This window comes from Dermacentor variabilis, chromosome 3 (assembly GCF_050947875.1).
Source record: "Dermacentor variabilis isolate Ectoservices chromosome 3, ASM5094787v1, whole genome shotgun sequence".
Lineage (NCBI taxonomy): Eukaryota > Metazoa > Arthropoda > Arachnida > Ixodida > Ixodidae > Dermacentor > Dermacentor variabilis.
This window is the reverse complement of record NC_134570.1, coordinates 71,775,552-71,795,508: the sequence shown is the minus strand read 5'-3', so window position 1 is coordinate 71,795,508 and position 19,957 is coordinate 71,775,552. Positions and strand designations below refer to the sequence as shown.

The 19,957-nt window shown below is 44.8% G+C and overlaps 1 protein-coding gene across 1 annotated transcript; it reads left to right on the top strand.

The window, feature by feature from the left end:
• Window positions 1–1,724: 1,724 nt before the first annotated feature.
• Window positions 1,725–14,576, top strand: LOC142574560 (mite group 2 allergen-like Ixo r 2). The gene is made up of 4 exons (XM_075683612.1): window positions 1,725–1,803; window positions 4,491–4,595; window positions 10,145–10,317; window positions 14,496–14,576. The coding sequence occupies exons 1-4, from the start codon at window positions 1,725–1,727 to the stop codon at window positions 14,574–14,576; spliced, it is 438 nt and encodes a 145-aa protein (XP_075539727.1).
• Window positions 14,577–19,957: the final 5,381 nt, after the last annotated feature.

The window sequence follows — 19,957 nt, the reverse complement described above, 5'->3', positions numbered from 1 at the left end:
GTCGTACATCATTTGCAGAACAAATACAAATGTATAATTGAAAAATTAATTTATTAGTAAATTTTAGCTAATTACTTCAATGCACATATTACAAAACAAACAGAGGGGAGTGATAGGAGAAAGGCGAGAAGGTTAACCAGTCTGAGCCCGATTGGCTACCCTTCACTGGGGAAACGGGGGAGAGGGGGAAGGGCACTGAAAGATGACAACGAGAGAAGTCCATGGTATGCAGGGACAGACACGCACAAGCGTTCAACATTCCGTCTGTCACAGACGGTCATCTAAGATGCTGGACCTCGAGAAGGACAGGAACGCGTTCGGGACCTTGCGCATAGCAGTCGCTCGAGACCGCATTCCTATGACCTTATGTGCAGTTAACGGTGTGTTATCCAGTCTCTTTAAATGAGTCAGAAGGGCGTGCCTATGATATTCGTAGAATGGGCAGCCGCACAACTGGCGCTTTTGAATATATTCTGTCCTACAAGTGTCACAATTGGCACTGTCCGGCATTCCTATTAAGGAGCTAATGAATAGGCTTTCGTAAAAGCAATACATATATCCTCAGGCGACGGAGTAAAATATCTTCACTTTGAATAAAACCGTGTGCAAAATGGCTTCTAAATATCGGGAGACATTGAACGAAGGTGTGAAAGTGAACTCTCTGCGCGCACGCGTTGAGGCTTTGAAAACGCTCACAGACTTTCACGCAATCGAAAGAAACGGCTAGTGCTCCTGAAGCCAGTCGGGTCGACTTCGGCTGAGACAATGGTCCGAGAATTCTGTTTTCCGCGAGAGAACGGTTTGCTAGTTTGTAGAGCGTGGTGGAGACTGCTGTTCCTGCCTCGCTGAAGCCAGAACGCTCCTATAGAAGGTGCGGAATTGTCTCCTTGCAACGAGGAAGCTTACAACTGTGACGATACGGCTGATTCTCCATCCCTGGTTATTGTCAAGTCACACCTGGCAGGCAGTCCTACAAGTGTGCACAACTTCTCTATTGACTGTGAAACTCCAGCTTCCGTCGTTCTTTTCTTTAGAAATAAACATGCCAAGGATGGGTCTTTCAATTATTCGTCCTTCGGGCATTTTTTCTAGGAGGTATATGCGCTTACTGCAGCTATTGAGAGAAATACGTAATGAAGCTCACTAGGCATATAAGCACCTGTAAGATACGAATGATGATATTGGATAATGTGGCAATAATTTGCTTACTTGTAAGCAATATCCCTACTGAACTCAATTTGTTACGTGATTTAAACATCCCCAATGTTCCTCTCTAAAGCGCACGTGCTTAATGACATATCACTGCTTTTTGTATTCAATGTAACGGTGTTTTTAAGCTCATGTCGCTCAGAAAGTGCCTTTAGACGCGGAACAAGGGGAGATCAATGAAAAATTGACGTTTTTCCGACACGCAAGTAACGCTTTGAGGAAGGGGTCAGTTTTTGCCCCTGTCCGAAGGACGCCAAATACGTTTTACCTTCGAACGTGCGACGCAGTAGTGATAAGGGTAACGTGGCAAGGTCGGAAGCAACGGCCACTGGTATGTTAGCAGTAATAGTCATCTTCGTTGCACAACAATGTGAACATTTCCACCTGCTTTCGCCACTGCCGTATAAAAAGGCAATGACAGCTTTCACACAGCAAAATCGAGACTGCCTGTCGACATAATAGCAACCTACATTATTCGCGGAGGGAATTTCGTCTCCCAACTTTCTCTTGCCGCCATGATCCGTTATGTTGCCGCCGCTCTTCTCATCGGTCTGTCTTTTGGACAGCGCCAAGACTTTACGTTTCAAGACTGCGGTGAGCGTAATGTCGTTTGCCTTCTCGTTAATGCCCATATAATTCCAGTTTCAAACGTTCAAAGACCATTATGTGGGCAACTATTACAATGGGATTCCCAGCGTACGAATAGTTTAAGAAAATAAGAGACATGAGAGAGCGAAGGCGCGCTGACTTTCACGCTCTTCTTATTCACTCTGCCTGTCCATTGTTTTCTTAAGCCATTGCTACGCTGTAAATACCATTGCAATTAACTTCTACGAACTTGCCCAAACTTTCATTTTGTAATCCCCGATTACAGTACCTGCGCTGCCTTGTGCGTCTTCTTCAGTACTGTCAGCACTCCAAAAGTGCATAGACTTAGGAGAACTGCTGTTCTAACTGTCCGGCACTTTAAAGCGCCATTAGAATGCACCGCCCAATGGACTAAATGTAATTCCGGTCACGCGCGGAATGGTGATAAAAATATTCAGCGCAGTCAGCGCACATACGTTAATTGGTAATTAAGCTCATGAGACTAAAGAAAAAGAAATAACGGGCCCTCAGCCATTTGCTGTTTACATAAAAAAAATATATGCTCAAGTTTCCTACTTACTATCTTTGTAGAAGGCTCGTTTCACGCCTGCCTAACTGACATCGTGACCTATTAGCTTGGTAATAAAGAACTAACGTATTCTTACATACAGCGTAAACGTATGGCTGGAGAAGCTATGTGTGAACATTGTGCAGCAAGTTGAAATATATACGCATAACTGTGGGCCACTTCCTTTGGCACATGTGAGCAAAAGTATGTGTGGGCTTTTCCCGAGTTTTAGTACTCCGTGATACTTCGTCACCTCCTTGGGGCAATAACGTGCATCTTACGTGCCATTGCGTAAGCTCCTTATTGCATAAAAGTTTGGAAGCTGTAGCCTATGAAATAAAATATCAAGTAACGCCTCAGTAGCGCTTCTGTAGAGTACGCTATTGGCGATAAATAAATACTATAGGAGGGGGGACGGGCAAAAATTGGTTCATGGTAAATTCTTGAGTACATAACGTTAGGTCAGCGGAAATCATTTCGTGCTCTTGGTTACGTTGGTATAATAAATACGAGCAATATTACCGACAAAACAACGACAAGCGAACGGGTACGGATTTTTGGTCATTCGTTTCGCACCTATTCTGCGTTGTCTACCGGCCGGTATAATCTCGTCAACGCGGGAGCATGCGCTTCGCTCGCTGCTCCACTTTGCATCTTCTACAGAGACATTCATTGCGACAGCTGCGCCGTGCTCCGTCTGAAGAATACTTGATAAAGGTTTAGCCAAGGAGCGCGTTTCTATGATCTAGAGAGAGAAAAGTTTATTTACGGAAAGGCAGAGAGGTCGGCTTGAGCTATAACTTGCTGTGGCCTGCCACTCTATAATGAGGGAAAAGGCCGGGGAGGAAAAGGGACGATGATGATGATGATGATGATGATGATGATGATGATGATGATGATGATGATGATGCTGCTGCTGCTGATGATGATGATGATGATGATGATGATGATGATGATGATGATGATGATGATGATGATGATGATGATGATGATGATGATGATGATGATGATGATGATGATGATGATGATGATGATGATGATGTGGGGAGGAGGTGCGTATATACAAGTTCAAAACGTTGTGGGATTTCTAAAGCCGTGCGTCTAGCCCAGTGGCTTGTAGAAAGGCTGTAGCGGCTGAGGACCCAAAATAAACCCGCCTGATAGCAGCCTCTTATCGACGTTTGCAATGGAAGAGACCAGTTGCTGTCGTTCTTGCGCGCACGTGGGACAAACGCAAAATATGTGGTCAAGTGTTGTCACTGCAACAATTTCAGATGTCTATAACACTGGGTGAATGCGACACCAAGGTGAACCTGGTGCACCATGCTTGTTTGGCATCTTTTAACTTGTGACACATATGGAACTTCATTTCTGGGTCCCCCATATGCATGCGCTTGTGGCGACGATCTGGTTAGATCCAGCACCCCAACACATGGTTGCGTGTTACGCAACGAAGTAGGGCGTTTATGTTTGTCCGTGAGAACGCAATTATTACCTCAGAAGCATTACTGAAAGCAGTTTTCGCTTCAGCGTCTGCCTGTTCGTTCCCTATTACGCCACACTAAAATGTGAAATCCACTAAAATGTGATATTGTGCCCATTTATATTTGCACGGTTGAGATGATCTAGGTTTACCTAAAGGTACAGTAAATATTTCTAGCGGTAGTTTGCCCATTGAGTCCCTGCGTGAGCAGTCACGATGTCCGTACTATGCATTCTGATTTTTGGTGATTCACGGAAGATTCACCACAGTTGCCGAATCGGGGGTGTTTAAAAGAGTCTTTATTATAATATACAAGCTATATGGCAGGATATGTCTAGCTGTGGATGGTGTTCCTTCAGAAAAATGGGAAGAAAAAAAAATCAGAAACCGATTTCTGCTGGGTTAAGCCTTTTCCTGAGTTTTGCCAAAGTCGGCAATATTTTGCGCAGTCGTAACTCAACTATTTTTCTTGCAGCAAGTCAAACCCCGAAGTAGATGTATCTACCTACAACATAACATATTTGGCAAGATGGATCGCCGTGCAGCACTTCTGGTGCTTCGTAAACGTCCACAACTTGGCGTTCTCGCGGGAAGTTGATACGCCTACCTTTTGCTGGTATGTGACGGTATATGAATTTGCAGGTAGCAAGGCAGAAATTCAAGTGGCCCAGATCGAACCATGTGACTCCGACCCGTGCATCCTCAAGCGCGGTTCTACGAGCAAGATCCACTTTTCAATCATAGCGGGTAAGTTTATAACCCTAGAGAATGCGCTTGCTAAGTTGTCTTGTCGTATGCCATATCTGTTGTCAATATTCGCACGTGTGCCCGCTGTATAGATTAAAATTTATTTGATATGACACTACCAGTTCAGAAGGGGGGGGGGGGGAAGCACGCAGAGAAAACGAATAAGTTGAGGCGGTTGTTTGCTGTCGGTCTCTTCTGGCGCTCTTCAGTTTCTTCCGCGTGGACCCGATGGACTCACGTCATAACATCCGCAAGATATACGTGTTAATATGGACTCGAGTGCTCAAAGGTCTGTGATTTCGTTGTTCTGCTGAATCAGTTAAAAGAGAACAAATGCTAAGCATAAACATGCCTTTCCTTGTGTTTATCATGGTTAGGGGCATTGCTCTCTTTTAGCAGTAAGATGAAATGAAGTAATGAAATAGTAATGAAACTTAACATTCGCACAGAATCAAACAAAGGTTTGCTATTTTCACAAAAATATCACTTAGTAATAAAGCTTTCCTTCTTCCATTTCTAACGAAAGCAAGGTATCTGCTTAGCCTAAGCGACATATCGCTTTGTGAATGTTCAGTTCTGTCTATTCTTCTCGTTCATAAGACGTTCATATATGGGGGCCTCACATCGAACTTTCGCGAAGTTGAAGAACAAGGAGCAGACATTCACCAAATAACGTTCAAGACTGGTCTTGCGCTATATTAGAAGTAGTGCCAGAAACTGCAGTGTAGAAAAACTATCTAGCCATGTATGTATGTATGTATGTATGTATGTATGTATGTATGTATGTATGTATGTATGTATGTATGTATGTATGTATGTATGTATGTATGTATGTATGTATGTATGTATGTAACCCATTTTCCCGCCTACCTGGCTCACTGGGTAGCGCATGGGGCCGCTTTGCTGTGGGATCAGAGTTCGAAACCAACCGTCGGAACAACTTGTTTCACTGAGTATGTGGCATTGTGCATATATGTGCCGCTCTTCGTCAAACCTATTTCACGCCAACACGGGTCACAGTAGATGCGGGGCTGGGTGGTATTAGATTTGGGGACGATCCCACCGCTGTTAACCAGCTGTAGGAGTTGTCGGATGATTTCGCCGCTGACACCATTTCAAGGAGTTGAAGGCCGTACAGAGGAACCTGGGAAGAACTAGGTGAACAGGGTTTATTTACATTATTTACACCTTAGACAAGAGAAACATTTACACAGTCTAGCGTGACTCCCAGATGGAGCCCGCAAGACGAAGCATACAGGAAACGAGCACACAGCTCACGAGTACATTGCGAGCACAGAGCACGACGACGAGCACACCTAGCAGCCGACAATAGCCGCTTATAACCACTCCGTTCGACGTCATCGTTCGACGTCATCGTTCGACGTCATCGTTCGACGTCATTGTTCGACGTCATCGTTCGACGTCATCGTCCGACGTCATTGTTCGACGTCATCGTTCGACGTCATCGTCCGACGTCAACGTAGAAAGTCCTCGTGGTCGCCTTTGTGAGAAGAGGGTAGGGGTTTTACACACACACATACCGCACAGGTTTTGGTGCTCTCTCCGAGGGCCGACGACCTTTGCAGCGCAGTCGTCGTGGTATCCATTGTCTGGCGTCCCCGTAGTCAGGTGGTCACGCCCGAACCCAGCCGGCGCCCCTAAATTCCAGAGCTGCCGTAGTCCGCAGTTCTCCGAAGGAAATTCACGGTTGGTTAGCGCTGTCCTCGCTGGTTCTCTGAAGGGCGCCACCACCCGGATCGATCGACGCAACTGCAGCGGGCTGAAATAGCTGCAGGCCGATCCTAACAGTGGGTACCACTGCTCAATGAAACTCTTTAACGCCGACTTGGAGAATTGGGTATGTGCGACTACTGCGCTGGTCTTCAATAAACCTATTTGATGCCAACTTGGGTCACTGACTATGTACGAGTAGGTGTGTGCTGCTCTTCAATGGACGTTCTTGACGCCAGTTGGGGTAACTGGGAATGTGCCACTCTACGATTACGAAAAACATCCCTGAAATTTCTGCGAGCAAGAAGCCTTAAATGCAGCAACTACCTACCACCGGCGATTTAAACATTCATTTACACAAGCGCTGAAATTTTAAAAAACGATGTAAGGAAACTTTGTTTGAACGTTATCTCAAATATCACGCTGCCAATACATCGGTTAGTGAGGTACTTGGACGTTGCCCTACTGACAGTTGGGAACAGAAATATGACTTTTACACGGCTTCTCGCAAATTATTACACACTGACCACAGAGCACACTTACCATGACGATGCATAAAGAAACAAAAATAAACAAGTTGCACCAAGATTGCCTGAATCAAATATCTTCAAATATATAGGAAGTTTGACCGAGTTGTACAAAGCAGAAATAAAATGTACTATAAGCGTTTGGCTTTTATAAAACACCTGCAAACATAAGGTCCTACAAAGCTGTACGTTTGAACCAAATGAACCTAGAGTGCTATAATGTAAACTATTCTAATTTGGGTATATTCCATCTCTACCACTGGCCCTCCACGATTGGTCAGAGATTTTTCTGGCTGCGTCTACTTCACCTGTTTGTCACGCGACGTCATGAAAACCGCCAGAACCCCCCCCCCCCCTCTGAAGTGATGTGTACACACTTGATTATACCTTATTAGGCCGAGCAAAAAAAAGGAAATAATTATTTCTAACCCTGCGCTTTTTGCGCCATTAATCATCCGCTATTGGTACCAATAAATGCATAAATATTATAATAAAGCTTACATTCCGAACGCGCAAACACTAATAAGAGAAGAGTGGAAGAAAAGAAAACGCAACATGCGCAACGAAGGCGAGTACTGCCATAAAATCGTCCTTAGTGTTTCGGGCTGAAGATTTCCGTGCTGAAGCCTTTTACTGCACTGAAAGGTGTTCAGCAAGCCAGTAACTGACCATGATCCTAGTGTTGCCCCAAGGGACAGTGGACGATTGCTCAGAGCCCTGTTTGAAGCGCAGCTCTTGCCTTTGCTGGGTACATAGGGGGCGTAGTCCAGCAACACAGTGGCGCCACGTCCCCGTCCGCTAGTCCACACAAACACGACGCGAGCTTGTACAACGGATTTTAGGCAGAAAGTGCTCCGTGTAGGCCCACACCAAGGCGAAAGCGAAGAAACAAGGCTCCGGCAATTGGCGGTATCTTCATGTATATACCGAAGTTAAGCCCAGGGTATACGGCACACAAAATTTATCTTTTTAACTCTTCATTCAGCCGTGCTGCAGATGGTCTTCTCGCTGAGAGTTTTCGTAATTGGTGTATAACCTCTTTGCTGAACAGTGGAATGTCGTATTCTTCGACATGAGGATGGATAGTTGGGCGTGTTGGTTAAGCATGATCTGAAATGAAGGCGCTAAAACGACGGTGGACGAAGAAGGAACACACACACACAGGGCGCCTGAAGAAGGAACACACAAAAAAAAGGGGGCCCTGTGTCTGTTCCTTCTTCGTCCACCGTCGTTTTAGCGCCTTCACTTCACTTCGACATGCTCGCGTGCATGCTTTGCCAATCCGTCCGCTCGTAAATTTCCAGTTATGCCAGTACGACTGGGAACCCGCTGAAAGGAAATTTCGTGACCACAAGTTCCCGCAACACGTGTCAGCGGAGAAATTCTTGCGATTATTTAGCATGCTCACTTTTCTTTTTTTCCTAAACCTTGCAAATCAGCTCAAGTGCAAACTGTGAATTCGCGCAAACTACCCATTTATCTGGAGACTGACTTGTCGCATAAAGCTTGTCACTTCCAATATGGAGTACAGTCCTGCCGTCGTTCGCAGTTTAATAAGAACCGTTGGAAATGCTAGCTGAATCGTAGCCTCCTATATATTTCTCACTGCCACCACAGTGACGCCAGAACCAGTAGTCACTGAGAGGGCACCACATTCCCAGTTGTTGGTCACAGTTTACGGGGGCATGATTAGGGTCACGTTAACTACCCTTCCTGACACCTGATCACACGTCATGCAAAATGCAATGATCTTGCAACTCGGGCACGAAGTGGTAGCAGCGCTCAGCTAAAGTTGTCCACGCTCTAGCAACGGAGGTCATTAAACGATTCGGAATCGGGGGCCGCCGCAATGTACCAATAATTATCGTGCAATGCTGAGCGACTGGGCTGGCGTTGAAAAGTATAGGATTCTATCACTGAGCCCTAGTTTTCTCCCTGTTTTCGCGCGTTATACGAGGTTCGTAGTTGGTTTCCTCCGTGTCGTTTGTGAACTTAGGCTCCTTTGTTTCTATTTAGTGCAAATACCAGGCACGTTAGGGGTAATGTATAGGCAAAGTTCGAAATGCCCCGTTCTATTATACAGAGAGGTGAAGAGTAACTCCGCTACTCCATTTCTCTTTGTTATGCAGCAAAAATAAATTAATAAATCATATACTAAAATAAATAAATTAATTAAAAATTAAATTAATACAACAAAGATAACAACAACATTGCTACGGAGAGTTCACTGATGATGATCTGAAGTGCTGATTTGCTGTCAAATTACAAGTGACAAATGACGAATGTACAAATTACCTAAGGGCTTGCGTTTGTTCCTTCGCAGATAGAATTCAGTGCTTAAAGAAAGCATCTGTGGGTTAATTGCGACCTTTGCGAAAAAATGAAAAACACGAAGAAAGAAAGAAAGAAAAAAAGAAAGGAAAACAGAAGGAAGAAGGAAGGAATGAATGAATGAATGAATGAATGAATGAACGAAGGAAGGAATGGAATAATGAATGAATGAATGAATGAAATAAACAAAGAAAAAACAAAAGGAAGAAGGATGAATGAATGAAGGAAGGAAGGAAGGAAGGAAGAAATGGAATAATGAGTGAATTAATGAATGAATGAGAAATACGTATGCATGAGTTCCGGAGCATTACGAGTGCGTTTCATGAGCTGCACAATATGTTGCCCGTGGTCCTGTCATAACCACAAATGCCACCAAAAATGAAACTTCGCAAAAAGGTGTGAAAAACTACGGGAAATCAGTATGCGCAGTTAAATACGTGTGGAATAGCAATAACTACAACATTCGTAATGCGAAGACGTGGGATCGTTCCCCACCTGCGGCAAGTTGTTTTTTCATCCATCTTCAGTTCCATTAATTTATAATTTCTTTATTTCAATTATTAAGTAAAAGTAATTTCCCCTGTGTTGTCCTTGGTGTCTCTGATTGTTGGCTTATTATTGATAACATTCGTAAAAAGAATTTCTTAGGCAAGTTTTTCGACAGTGTCACAGTGCCGTTATACACAATGTTTCCCAGAGTCCTTAAAAGAACTATACTTGACACCATTTGCGAATTAGATGGAAATGGGGGATATGTTAACCATTGCGGGGCGAAGATTTAACATTCCTGACCTAATTAGAAGCGTTGCAAGTGATTATTTTACCATTGTTATTTCCTTATTTTCATGCTTTATGCGAGGCTTCTGTAGTTGGTTTGCCCGGTGCAATCGAAAATGGTTGTCCTCGGACTCCTGCCAGTTTTTGGGCCCCTTGCCTTAAGTTGCCCTTTCTTGCCCGCAGACCACGACAGCGAAACGGCAGTGCTCGACGCCAGGTTCAAGTTGTTCGGCATGATGATGCCGATCCCGGGGCTGGAGAGGGACATGTGCAAGAGCCTAGTGCAGTGTCCCATTGTCAAGGGGGAAGAGTATGGAGGCACAATGGAAGTGTCCATCCCCTCCTTCGCGCCCCCCGTGAGTGGATTTTCTTAATACGCGTTTCTTTTTTTTTTTTTTTTAAGCGAAGCTTGCTTTGCCTACCTCCCTCTAGGTCTGGCGTAAGCACCTACTTAAGTATGTGGAAGACGTTTCACGTCAAATGGACGACTTATACAGCATTGAATGTTGACCGACAAAGCATAGTGCTGATGAGCGCACTTCTGTTCTGGGCAATCAGTAAATCACGAAGCAATACCGGTGCACGTAATGACGGTTCATACTTAGCTCTAAAGCGCACTCACCTCGTAATGGAGTACATGGCGCGTGGCGTTCAATGGCTTCGATTTTCTTTTGGTTCTTATATTTAGGTTATCGCACGCCTGGGTCGCTTGGTTGGTGCCACTGGGTATCTGGCCATTCTAAATGTTCAATCTCCCCAGGATGCTTACGTCCCAATGTCGCATAAGATTGGAGAAGGCCTAAATGTGTTTTTGAAGCGTGCCGTGTTTCTCTGTGCATACGCTTTGATCCCAGTCCTCCCCACGACAAGCATCATATAGTGTTCATCGCGTTCGTCCTCGTGGAATAGAGATCTAAGAACTGACTGCACCCGCCGAGACCGTGCGCATGTCAACCGCTACCGCTGCTGCCTCGTTAACACAAACGAGCACAGCGTCATTTAGATCGCTAACCGCTGAGCAGGTTAGACAGGAGCGCCAACTCTCATATCTTGCAGTGCGTTTGGCGCGGCCCACTAGTGCCTCAGCGATAAAAGACGCTGAGTATTGTGCCGTGTTTTCTGACACCTCTCAGCTCCTCTCTTCTTTGTAGCATTCAAAAGCGCTCTCATCCCTTTCTTCCCTTCGAAGGTGTTGCCGCCAAATCAGGACGCCGTGCGGCGCTCAAGTCGAAAAAATGAACGTGTCTAGAATTCTTTCAGCTATAAAGTATTAGGTGACCGGAGGGCACGCTTTTGCTATGGTCGCCGCTTGATACGGAATTTCATTGCGGCGCGTTATTCGATGGCGACCGCAACCGCCAAAGATCAGATCAGCGTATTTTCAAGTGTGAAAGAGTCTTTTGTCGCCGAAGTTACGCGTTGCAGTTGTATTATAACGGAAATAAAAGCAATAAGATCGGCCTGTTGTCTGGTATGGCGCTTTCGGACAGTAAGCTGGTGTGAGCAGGAAGCAAAATTAAATGCCTTGAGCGTGGGTGCCGGTCTGTAACAACATTCGCGACCGTCACGCGAATAACACTGCAGTTGTTAACATAGCATAAGATAAGTGCACTGATGCTCTTGAGGGTCTGCGGTGCGCCTTCAATAATTTGAGGACACTCATTCTGCATGGTGTGTGACAAACAGCCCTGTAAGCTGTAAGTGAGGCTGGATATATTAGCTTTCTTGTCGGCACCACATGTTGCAGCATGCCGGCTGAACCATGCCGCCACTCACAGATCGTGAGCACAGGCAAGACACCAAAATACACACATATAAAAAAAATCTATGCGTCAAATTTCTCTCAGTGATACAATGAGCATCCACAAATGGGGGGCAACGGCTATACAGCTTTTCATTTTACCATTGACAAATGTGTAGCTCATACAAAACGTGCCCACCTACAAAATGAGCTTGTTTAAGAGCTGCTCCCTTTACATTGACACTTACTGTAGTAAACTATCGCGCATTTAAATGCAGAGAAATATCCCTCGAACTTCGGTTTGCGACAAGCGGGACTCGTTCGCACGCGCATGCTGAGCCCCACGCGAGAGACAGTGGAAACGCACGCACAGTTCTACACCACGCGAATTGGCCAACAAACAGAGAGCCCACTTTGACTAACAAAATTGTCAGAAGAGCTCTCTCCATAATTAAATGGGTAGAGCACCACACGCCCAGAGCATAAGATGAGAGTTTGGTTCCTACATACCGGCGGAAATGTGTTTTTGTTTCGTCCACTTTGATTCCCTTTAACTTAGCATTTCTACATTTCAGTTAAAACAACAAGTGATTTACCGCTGTGCTTTTCTTGGCTTCGTAAGCTTCATATTATTACCCACCAGTGTACTAAACACTTAAAAAAAAGGAAACGCTTTTATGCTCAAGTACAGTTGGGCGAGCAAAGAGAGATATCCGTGTACGTGGCAAGGTGACCATCTCCTATATTAAGGTGGGGGACTGGGTGACTTGGTTTCGATGCATAAAGTTAAATGACGCATAAAGTACGGCCAGCTACTAAGACGAGGCATACAAATGCGCACTCCTAACTGAAACTTTATTGAAGTGGTACACACTTTCTTTTGTACAAGCCATGCATGGTTGCATGATTCCGCTGCGCACAAACACTTCAAAAAAGCAGAAGAAACATCGAGGCAGGATAACTAGCAGCAATTAGAAACGAAGATTTACACAATCTCCTAGCCCTAAGCTTTGATAAAGAAAATCAAATGCACTCTTGTTGTACGCTAAGAACGGAACACTGTTACACAAACTAATATGCACCGTTATGTGGAGTGCTCCAGCAACTTCTCTCGTCGTGGACTGATAGGTGCGCTTCAGTAGCACCTCGGTATATCTACGAGCTCAGACAGACAGGTGCATTTGCGACAACGAATCGCTATGTTTGACTTTTCGGCCGTTTTCAGAGCCAAAGAGCGACCGATCTGGCCGACAGCACATGCACCAACATAAGGGCGTGTGCTTACATTTATTAAAGTTTCAGTCGGGATTGCGCATTCATGCGCCCGGTCTTCTTTATTGCATCGTATTTTTTCAGGCCGTTCACACTTACGACCATCTCATATAGTTTGTCCTAGTAAATACTGATTTTGTTCCCCCATACGCATAGATGAAGATGTAACATCGTGGGGTTGAAAAACCTGCAAAAGTGATGGCACGAATGTGCCGCTGTTAATAATATCTGGCTTAAAGCTCGTCCTCGAAATCGTAAGGAGAGAAGCCACTACGCATTCTGTGTAGGACACAGCGAACAGGAGTTCACAGAAAGACAATTTTTCTACAAACTGATGCAGAGGAAAACTGATTAAATTATGGGGTTTTACGTTCCAAAACCACTTTCTGATTATGAGCCACGCCGTCGTAGGGGACTCCGGAAATTTTGACCACCTGTGGTTCTTTAACGTACACCTAAATCTAAGGACACGGGTGTTTTCGCATTTCGCCCCCATCGAAATGCGGCCGCCGTGGCCGGGATTCGATCCCGCGACTTCGTGCTCAGCAGCCTAACACCATAGCCTTTGTGCAAGCACGGCGGGTGAGGCAAAGAGAAGTAATAAGGCTAAGGAAGGATCGTCATCATGATTCTCATCTTTTAAATCATACCTTTTAGAACTTATCTTTTAGAATAAATTCTGCCCTGTTTCCTTCTGCGTATTAAATTGCAGAAATGTATTCTGCGTACTAAATTAACATTCAGGTGTGAACATTTTGTTGCGACATGTTCTGCGTTTCTCTGTCCACAAGAACGACATTTATGCTGTTGATTGCTAATTAGTTTCTGGATTGATGTTGCTAGCGTTTAGTTACCCTCAATAACACCTGTTGTGCATGCTGCTTATGAATTAGCTTTTTTTTTTCTTTGTAAAGACCTCTTTGGAGTCACGGCGCAATCTTCGATCTTGTGGCCCTCTCCTGCGTAATATAATACCAGTATTTTTCTTTTTCAAATAAGTAGAGCGATTCTTGATTAACCAGGCCCGGCCCGGTCGGTTGGCTACGCTGAGCTGGAGAAAAGGAGAAATGAGACGAAAAGGTGAGGAGGACAGAGAGAGGGAAAAAAAGCTTAATTGTACGACCACGCACGCGCTTTGCTTTCGTCGTCAGTCAGTCTCAAGCGGCCACGTAGACTGGTGGAGCTAAAGAAACGCCGCAGGACTTTTGTGAAATGTCGCATCGCAGAGGCGAATTGGTGGCGCATATTAGAGGCAGAGCTGTAATCTTTACTTTTCCTTTTGCTTCAGTTGTTGGGACAGTGAAAAATACACAATTCATTCATTCATTCATTTTATCTCTCGAGAACGCCGTCATCTTTCAATTGAGATTGTTTAAGGTGGTAGGAAGAACAGCGCTGAAAACCACTCGCTAAATGAGGATGCAGTAATTATGCGGCAGCACTTGGAGCAGCAGAAGTCTATATTCCTTTACCGACAGAACCTTACATGATGTATGTTTTCTTTCTACCTTCTCCCTGTAGATGAAAAGCACGGTTCAGCTCAAGATAGCCGGTGACGATGGCGTGAGCGTCTGCATCAGGACCACTGTCGTCACTCAGTGAACACGAAAATGCTCGCTCTTCACACGAAGTGGGACGCCATGTCAAAGGTTCCACAGAAAGGAATCAACATTGACGTGCGCTGAATGCATTCGCCACTTTTTTACGAATTTTTGGGTAGTCTTTTCATATAAGGCACCATTGCGTAGGCCGAATAGTGAGTCATAATAAATATACCCGCGGGCATCCTCGTCGGTTATAGTAAAGATTCTCGAGAGAGATCATGCTCCATTTACAGAAAGCCTCAGAGGTAAGATGCGCCAAGACACTCTGGTGCACTGAGCAGCTGCTAGAAAAAAGAACACAAAACTGATTCGCGGTTCACTTCCCGTAGCGAAAGGAAAAGTTATATGCGCAATCACGTACGTGGTTCAGTTGCCATCCTTTCCGAATTTAGCGGGACAGTTCCGACATTTGAGTAAAATGCCCAACTTCCGACTTCAAGTCGTAATTCGCGCGACTAATAAAAGTTCCGCCTGGTGGCTTGTTCTACGTCAGTATATATGATTTTTTTTATTTTCTTATTGTTTTGTCATCTAGTGGCGCTTGAAGAGATAGCTTCCTGTATTTTTTCTGAGCGCTTTAATAAACAAATACCATTGGAAACTTGCGCACGCGTCGTCAGTCTCTTTTCATGTGTCTCTGTGTGTTTCGCACACTCTTGCACCACGAAGCAGAACAACTCGCCTGGCTTTCAACCATTTGCCTCTTTCGCATCACTCGGGCCGCCTCCTCAACGCTCCTCCGCACGCCGCGCCATGCCACATCTGTTCGCCGGCGTCGGTGCCCTTGATCCCTCAAACGCTCACAAATAGCGCTCTCAAAGAAACACCTCTGTACGTATACAAGTACTTTATCACGTTCCTTATGAGCTGCGATACCAAAGCACACGGTCCAAGGGACTTCGAGACTACATGCTAAACGTTGATGAACTAAACCTTGTTTCAAATCCTTGATAGCAACCATGTTCAGCAGAACAGTGACATGTGTGTATGCACCTTCTGTTAGTTCTAGAGCGAAAGAAAATTGGCACGTGTATACCGCGTTGCAATTCGATAATGTGGCATGTGATAGTTTGCTAAACGTAGACCGTGTCTCATATGCGTGTAAAAAGTTTCAAGCGGAAAGGTTGAGCCGTTTGTTCAAAGCGACAATACTAAAATGGAATTCACTGCTCGAATGGATGTTGCAAGGGCTCCAACAGGGAGCGATTTGGGGATTTCTTAAGATGCTCCTAATGTACGGATAGTTTCGAGAATCCTCCACAAATTTTTTTTCTAAAAGAAAGCTTAATTTTTACGCGCTAAGTAGGTCGGAAATAGTAGGCGTTTTAGTGTTCCAAAAACATAGAAATGAACCTCAATTACATCAAATTTGAATATTTTTCACGGCATCTTCTAAATATTTTAATGTTTTAAGCTTAGGAGTGTATCGTAATATTTCGCCACAGACACACACACACACACACACACACACACACACACACACACACACACACACACACACACACACACACACACACACACACACACGCGCGCACACGCACACGCACACGCGCGCACGCGCACGCGCACACGCACACACACACACACTCACACACGCACGCACACACACACAAACACACACACACACTCACACACACACACACTCACACACACACACTCACACACACACTCACACACACATACACGCACACACACACACACACACGCACACACGCACACACGCACACACGCACACACGCGCACACACACACGCGCACACGCACACACACACACGCGCACACGCACACATGCACTGAAGCCCACAAAAGCATAGAGGTAATTATGTGTGCTTCAAGTTGAAACAGAAATTAATGAACAAAATAGGAGATGAAACAAAAAGATAAGTTGTTGACGGTGGGGAGAAACCCTTCATTATTTTCTACATGTCAATTAGCGCCACAGCTAATTCTAAGCTCTGCCATCCTTCTCTACCTCTATACACCGTGACCAGCTGCCCCCACACTTCACACACATACATATTGCCTCACTTAGACACTCTTCGTGCTAGCGCATTAAAATAAAAGTACCGCACTATTGACTTAGCGCAAACAATTTGATTAGACAGCATTCTTTCTCCATACAATCAGCGACAGCATTGCAGAAAACCCTGATATATTAAGACGCGACTTCCGGCCTTGATATCATAAAAACGGCCACCAGAAGATAAACCGTGTACGCGTGTCAATGCACTCTCTGTCGGCAAAAGTATCTGTTTATTGGTCAGGTTTAAGAGGAAGCTTTAGCTCGGGCCCAACTCTGATGCGGCCTATTCAAATACATGTAGAAGACACAAACGCTTTTCTGAGGTAACCCCTAAACCGATTTTAATGAAATTTGTTGCATTTCAAAGAGAAAGTTAAATTCTAGTGACTGTTGCATCGGAATTCCGATTTAAGTCCTGAATTTTGTTAAAAGAATTTTCAAAATTTCGGAAGTTCGAGAAATATAGAAGCACGAAGTTTATAAATTAATAGCTCTGCATCAAGAACAGATATCGCGGTTCTGTAAATGGCACGAATTAGATCATCCACAGCGGACAAGTTGGATATGCCAGTTTATATCTTCCGTGAATTCGTTACGTTTTGTACAAGGGTTCTGCAAGAGCTGCATGTCCTAATTACTAAATTTCTTTAGATTCATGTGTAACATACCAATTTTGTCCGCTTTAGATGTACTATGTACTATTAGGTGCAATTCACAGATTTGTGATATCGCTTTTGATTGTTGAGTTACAAAGTTGAAACTTGATACTTTCGTTTTCTGAAAACTTGCGATTTTTGCCAATTTTTAATAAAAAAATTGACGACTTATATATAAGAACTTCGAAACTAACAGTCACTAGACGTTAAGTTTTTCTTTTAAATGCAAAATAACTCGCCAAATTTGGTCCAGTGGTTGCCGAGAAATACGAATTCTGGTTTTACAAGTATTTAGATAGGATCAGCCGAGCGAGAGCTTCCTCTTAAGATTAGGTTAGAGACGACGTAGTGGAGTGGTTTCGTTCAAATTGCGTTCACTTCTGGCCACCTGGTGTTCTTTAACATGCGATTATAAAAGCCCGACGAAAGTTGTTACAAGACTTTTTAACTTGATCCACTGCTGTCAACAGAGATCTGAGTGGGCTGTTTGCAAAATGCCCATGAAGGATGAGGATAAGGAGGAAATAGCTTCATTGAATATAAAAGGAATGAGATGCCATCCAGCTTGCGTTCCCGCTTGACTCTGGGAGGGGTCTTCAGTCCAAGGTGCCTGCGTTTTCGCTGCCTCCCAGGGCTGCCATACAGGTCCTGCTGACCCGAACTGGACAGAACGGCCTCCCACTGCTCGATGATGAGCTTGAGAATGGGAGGAGGGGGAGGACGGGGTGGGGCGGGGGCAGGGCGAGTGATGGGACATTCCCATGTTCTATGGTATATAGTGAGGGGTAATATCCACAGTGAAAACCTTTTACAAGAACAGTGTAGTGTGCATGGCCTGGATTTAAATATTGCAAGGCCTAACTTCATAGACTGTCTATAAAGAAAGATACATCTGCATTCTATGAAGTGTCAAGAGAGAGACTGGGAAGAAGGTTTATTGAGTGCAAAAGCGGGAACGTAAGCCAGTGGAGCGTGCCTCTGATTTTCTACGCCATGCGCCAGTGAATGGGAAAACACAGGAGCGTAGACGAGAATCAGGGGTGACAGCTGAGAGGTCATCCAGAAAACAGTTCCGTTTGCTACCCTTCAAGGAGGGAAATGAAATAATGTAAAGGGATACAAGCACTTGCTGTCAGACAATTTCTGAAAAAGCGCTCTATTAATGAACCTACACGCAAACACACTATACGTACCCACAACATGTGTACTGTGTATACACGTAACTCCATGAAAGCGTCTGTACACACACTATATCTGCATGTCTCATAGCTTCAACACTCACAACTCACAGTACCAGGCGCAGTAGCTTAGTGGCTGTCGCGTTGCGCTGCTGAACTTGAGTTCACGGATGCGATTCCGGTCGCCGTGGCCACATTTCGACCGCCGTGGCAGCACACACACACACACACGCTCACTTTGCGCATGGCGCGTGCCCTTCCTTTTGTGTGTCTCCTCTAGCGCCCGAAAGCCATGACTAATAATCCCCACCAACATGCTCACAAGAACTTATAGGAAATCTTAAGCCTGCGTCGAGTCTGTGCATGTGGCCGTGGCGAAAACTGGGACCTGCCAAATATCCTTCCAAGGCAGTTCTCACGGATCATGAAAAAAGGCCGCCAATGTATGTTCGTGAAGATGCGAGTCGTATGAAGATAGCTTTGGTGTGGGCCAGTTCTACTGCAGCATCGGCTTATTCACGTTGCCTGCTGGTACACAATGACCCTCAATCCTCTGCAGTGCGACTACGTGCCCTTTATGAGACGCTTCACTGCTTTAATGCAAGCAGGGTTGCAGTGGCAGACTGTGATGTTGGCTTTGCACGATAAACGAAGACGTTGTAACCAATAATAGTTGAAGGGCAGACTATAGCATCATTCACTCACTACAAATTTTCAGGTGTACGCTACTGTCGATCACGCCTTATATTGGTCTCTGCAAGTTTCGTTGTTCAGGAAAACGTTTCATAACTTCTTTCCGTTTATAAAGCACATGGCTGGAGAAGGTTGGAGCCCTTCTGAACGATCGCTTCTAGAACTCTACGAGGTCCTTCTTGTAGGGCACCTCTGATACAGCGCGCTCGTCCCTTCTGTATCAGGACGTCTGTTTTACGTGCGCTCGAAAGCGTTCAGGCTCGAATGTTACGAAAATGTCTGGGTCTACCTGGCTCAAAGTAGCAGTGGCACACACCTGCTCAGCATGATTCTTTGCCGGTATTACAACTATTTTATAGTTATATGAACAGCATGCGAAGTACACATCAACAGCTGGTCACTAACGTTGTGATGGAGTTTGAAGTATACCTTTGTTTAAGAGAGAACTCTCCCTTGACTCTACTGCGTGCCTATAGGAGTCAAGGGAACAAGAAAAGTGACAGTTTCGCACATAAGGTGAAACAGTGAAGCGATAGTCGGTGGAATATTATGCACAGTAAACGTTGCACTGTGTCGTGCAAGTTGGAGTAAACATCGATTGGAGTAAACATTCGCAGATTAAAGCGAATGATTTTCTATTTAGAAGAATAAGAAAAGTGTGTAATCAGTTGATAAGTCTAGTAACACACGTCTTCGATGATGTAGGTGGCGCTTCCGATGGCAGTCTCATGTATGCGGTATCATCGTGTGGTGCGCGGTCTCCATTGTGTTGTGCAGTGCATCAGCGAAATGATGCGAATGCGATGAACAAAGGGGCAAAGCTGCTGGAA

What these genes read in the sequence shown, in the direction of transcription:
- LOC142574560 (XM_075683612.1), top strand. Translation starts at nt 1,725, where the DNA reads ATGATCCGTTATGTTGCCGCCGCTCTTCTCATCGGTCTGTCTTTTGGA. An exon ending in CTTTACGTTTCAAGACTGCG is followed by an intron (nt 1,804 to 4,490) that starts GTGAGCGTAATG and finishes ATGAATTTGCAG; the next exon opens with GTAGCAAGGCAGAAATTCAA. An exon ending in TCCCCTCCTTCGCGCCCCCC is followed by an intron (nt 10,318 to 14,495) that starts GTGAGTGGATTT and finishes TTCTCCCTGTAG; the next exon opens with ATGAAAAGCACGGTTCAGCT.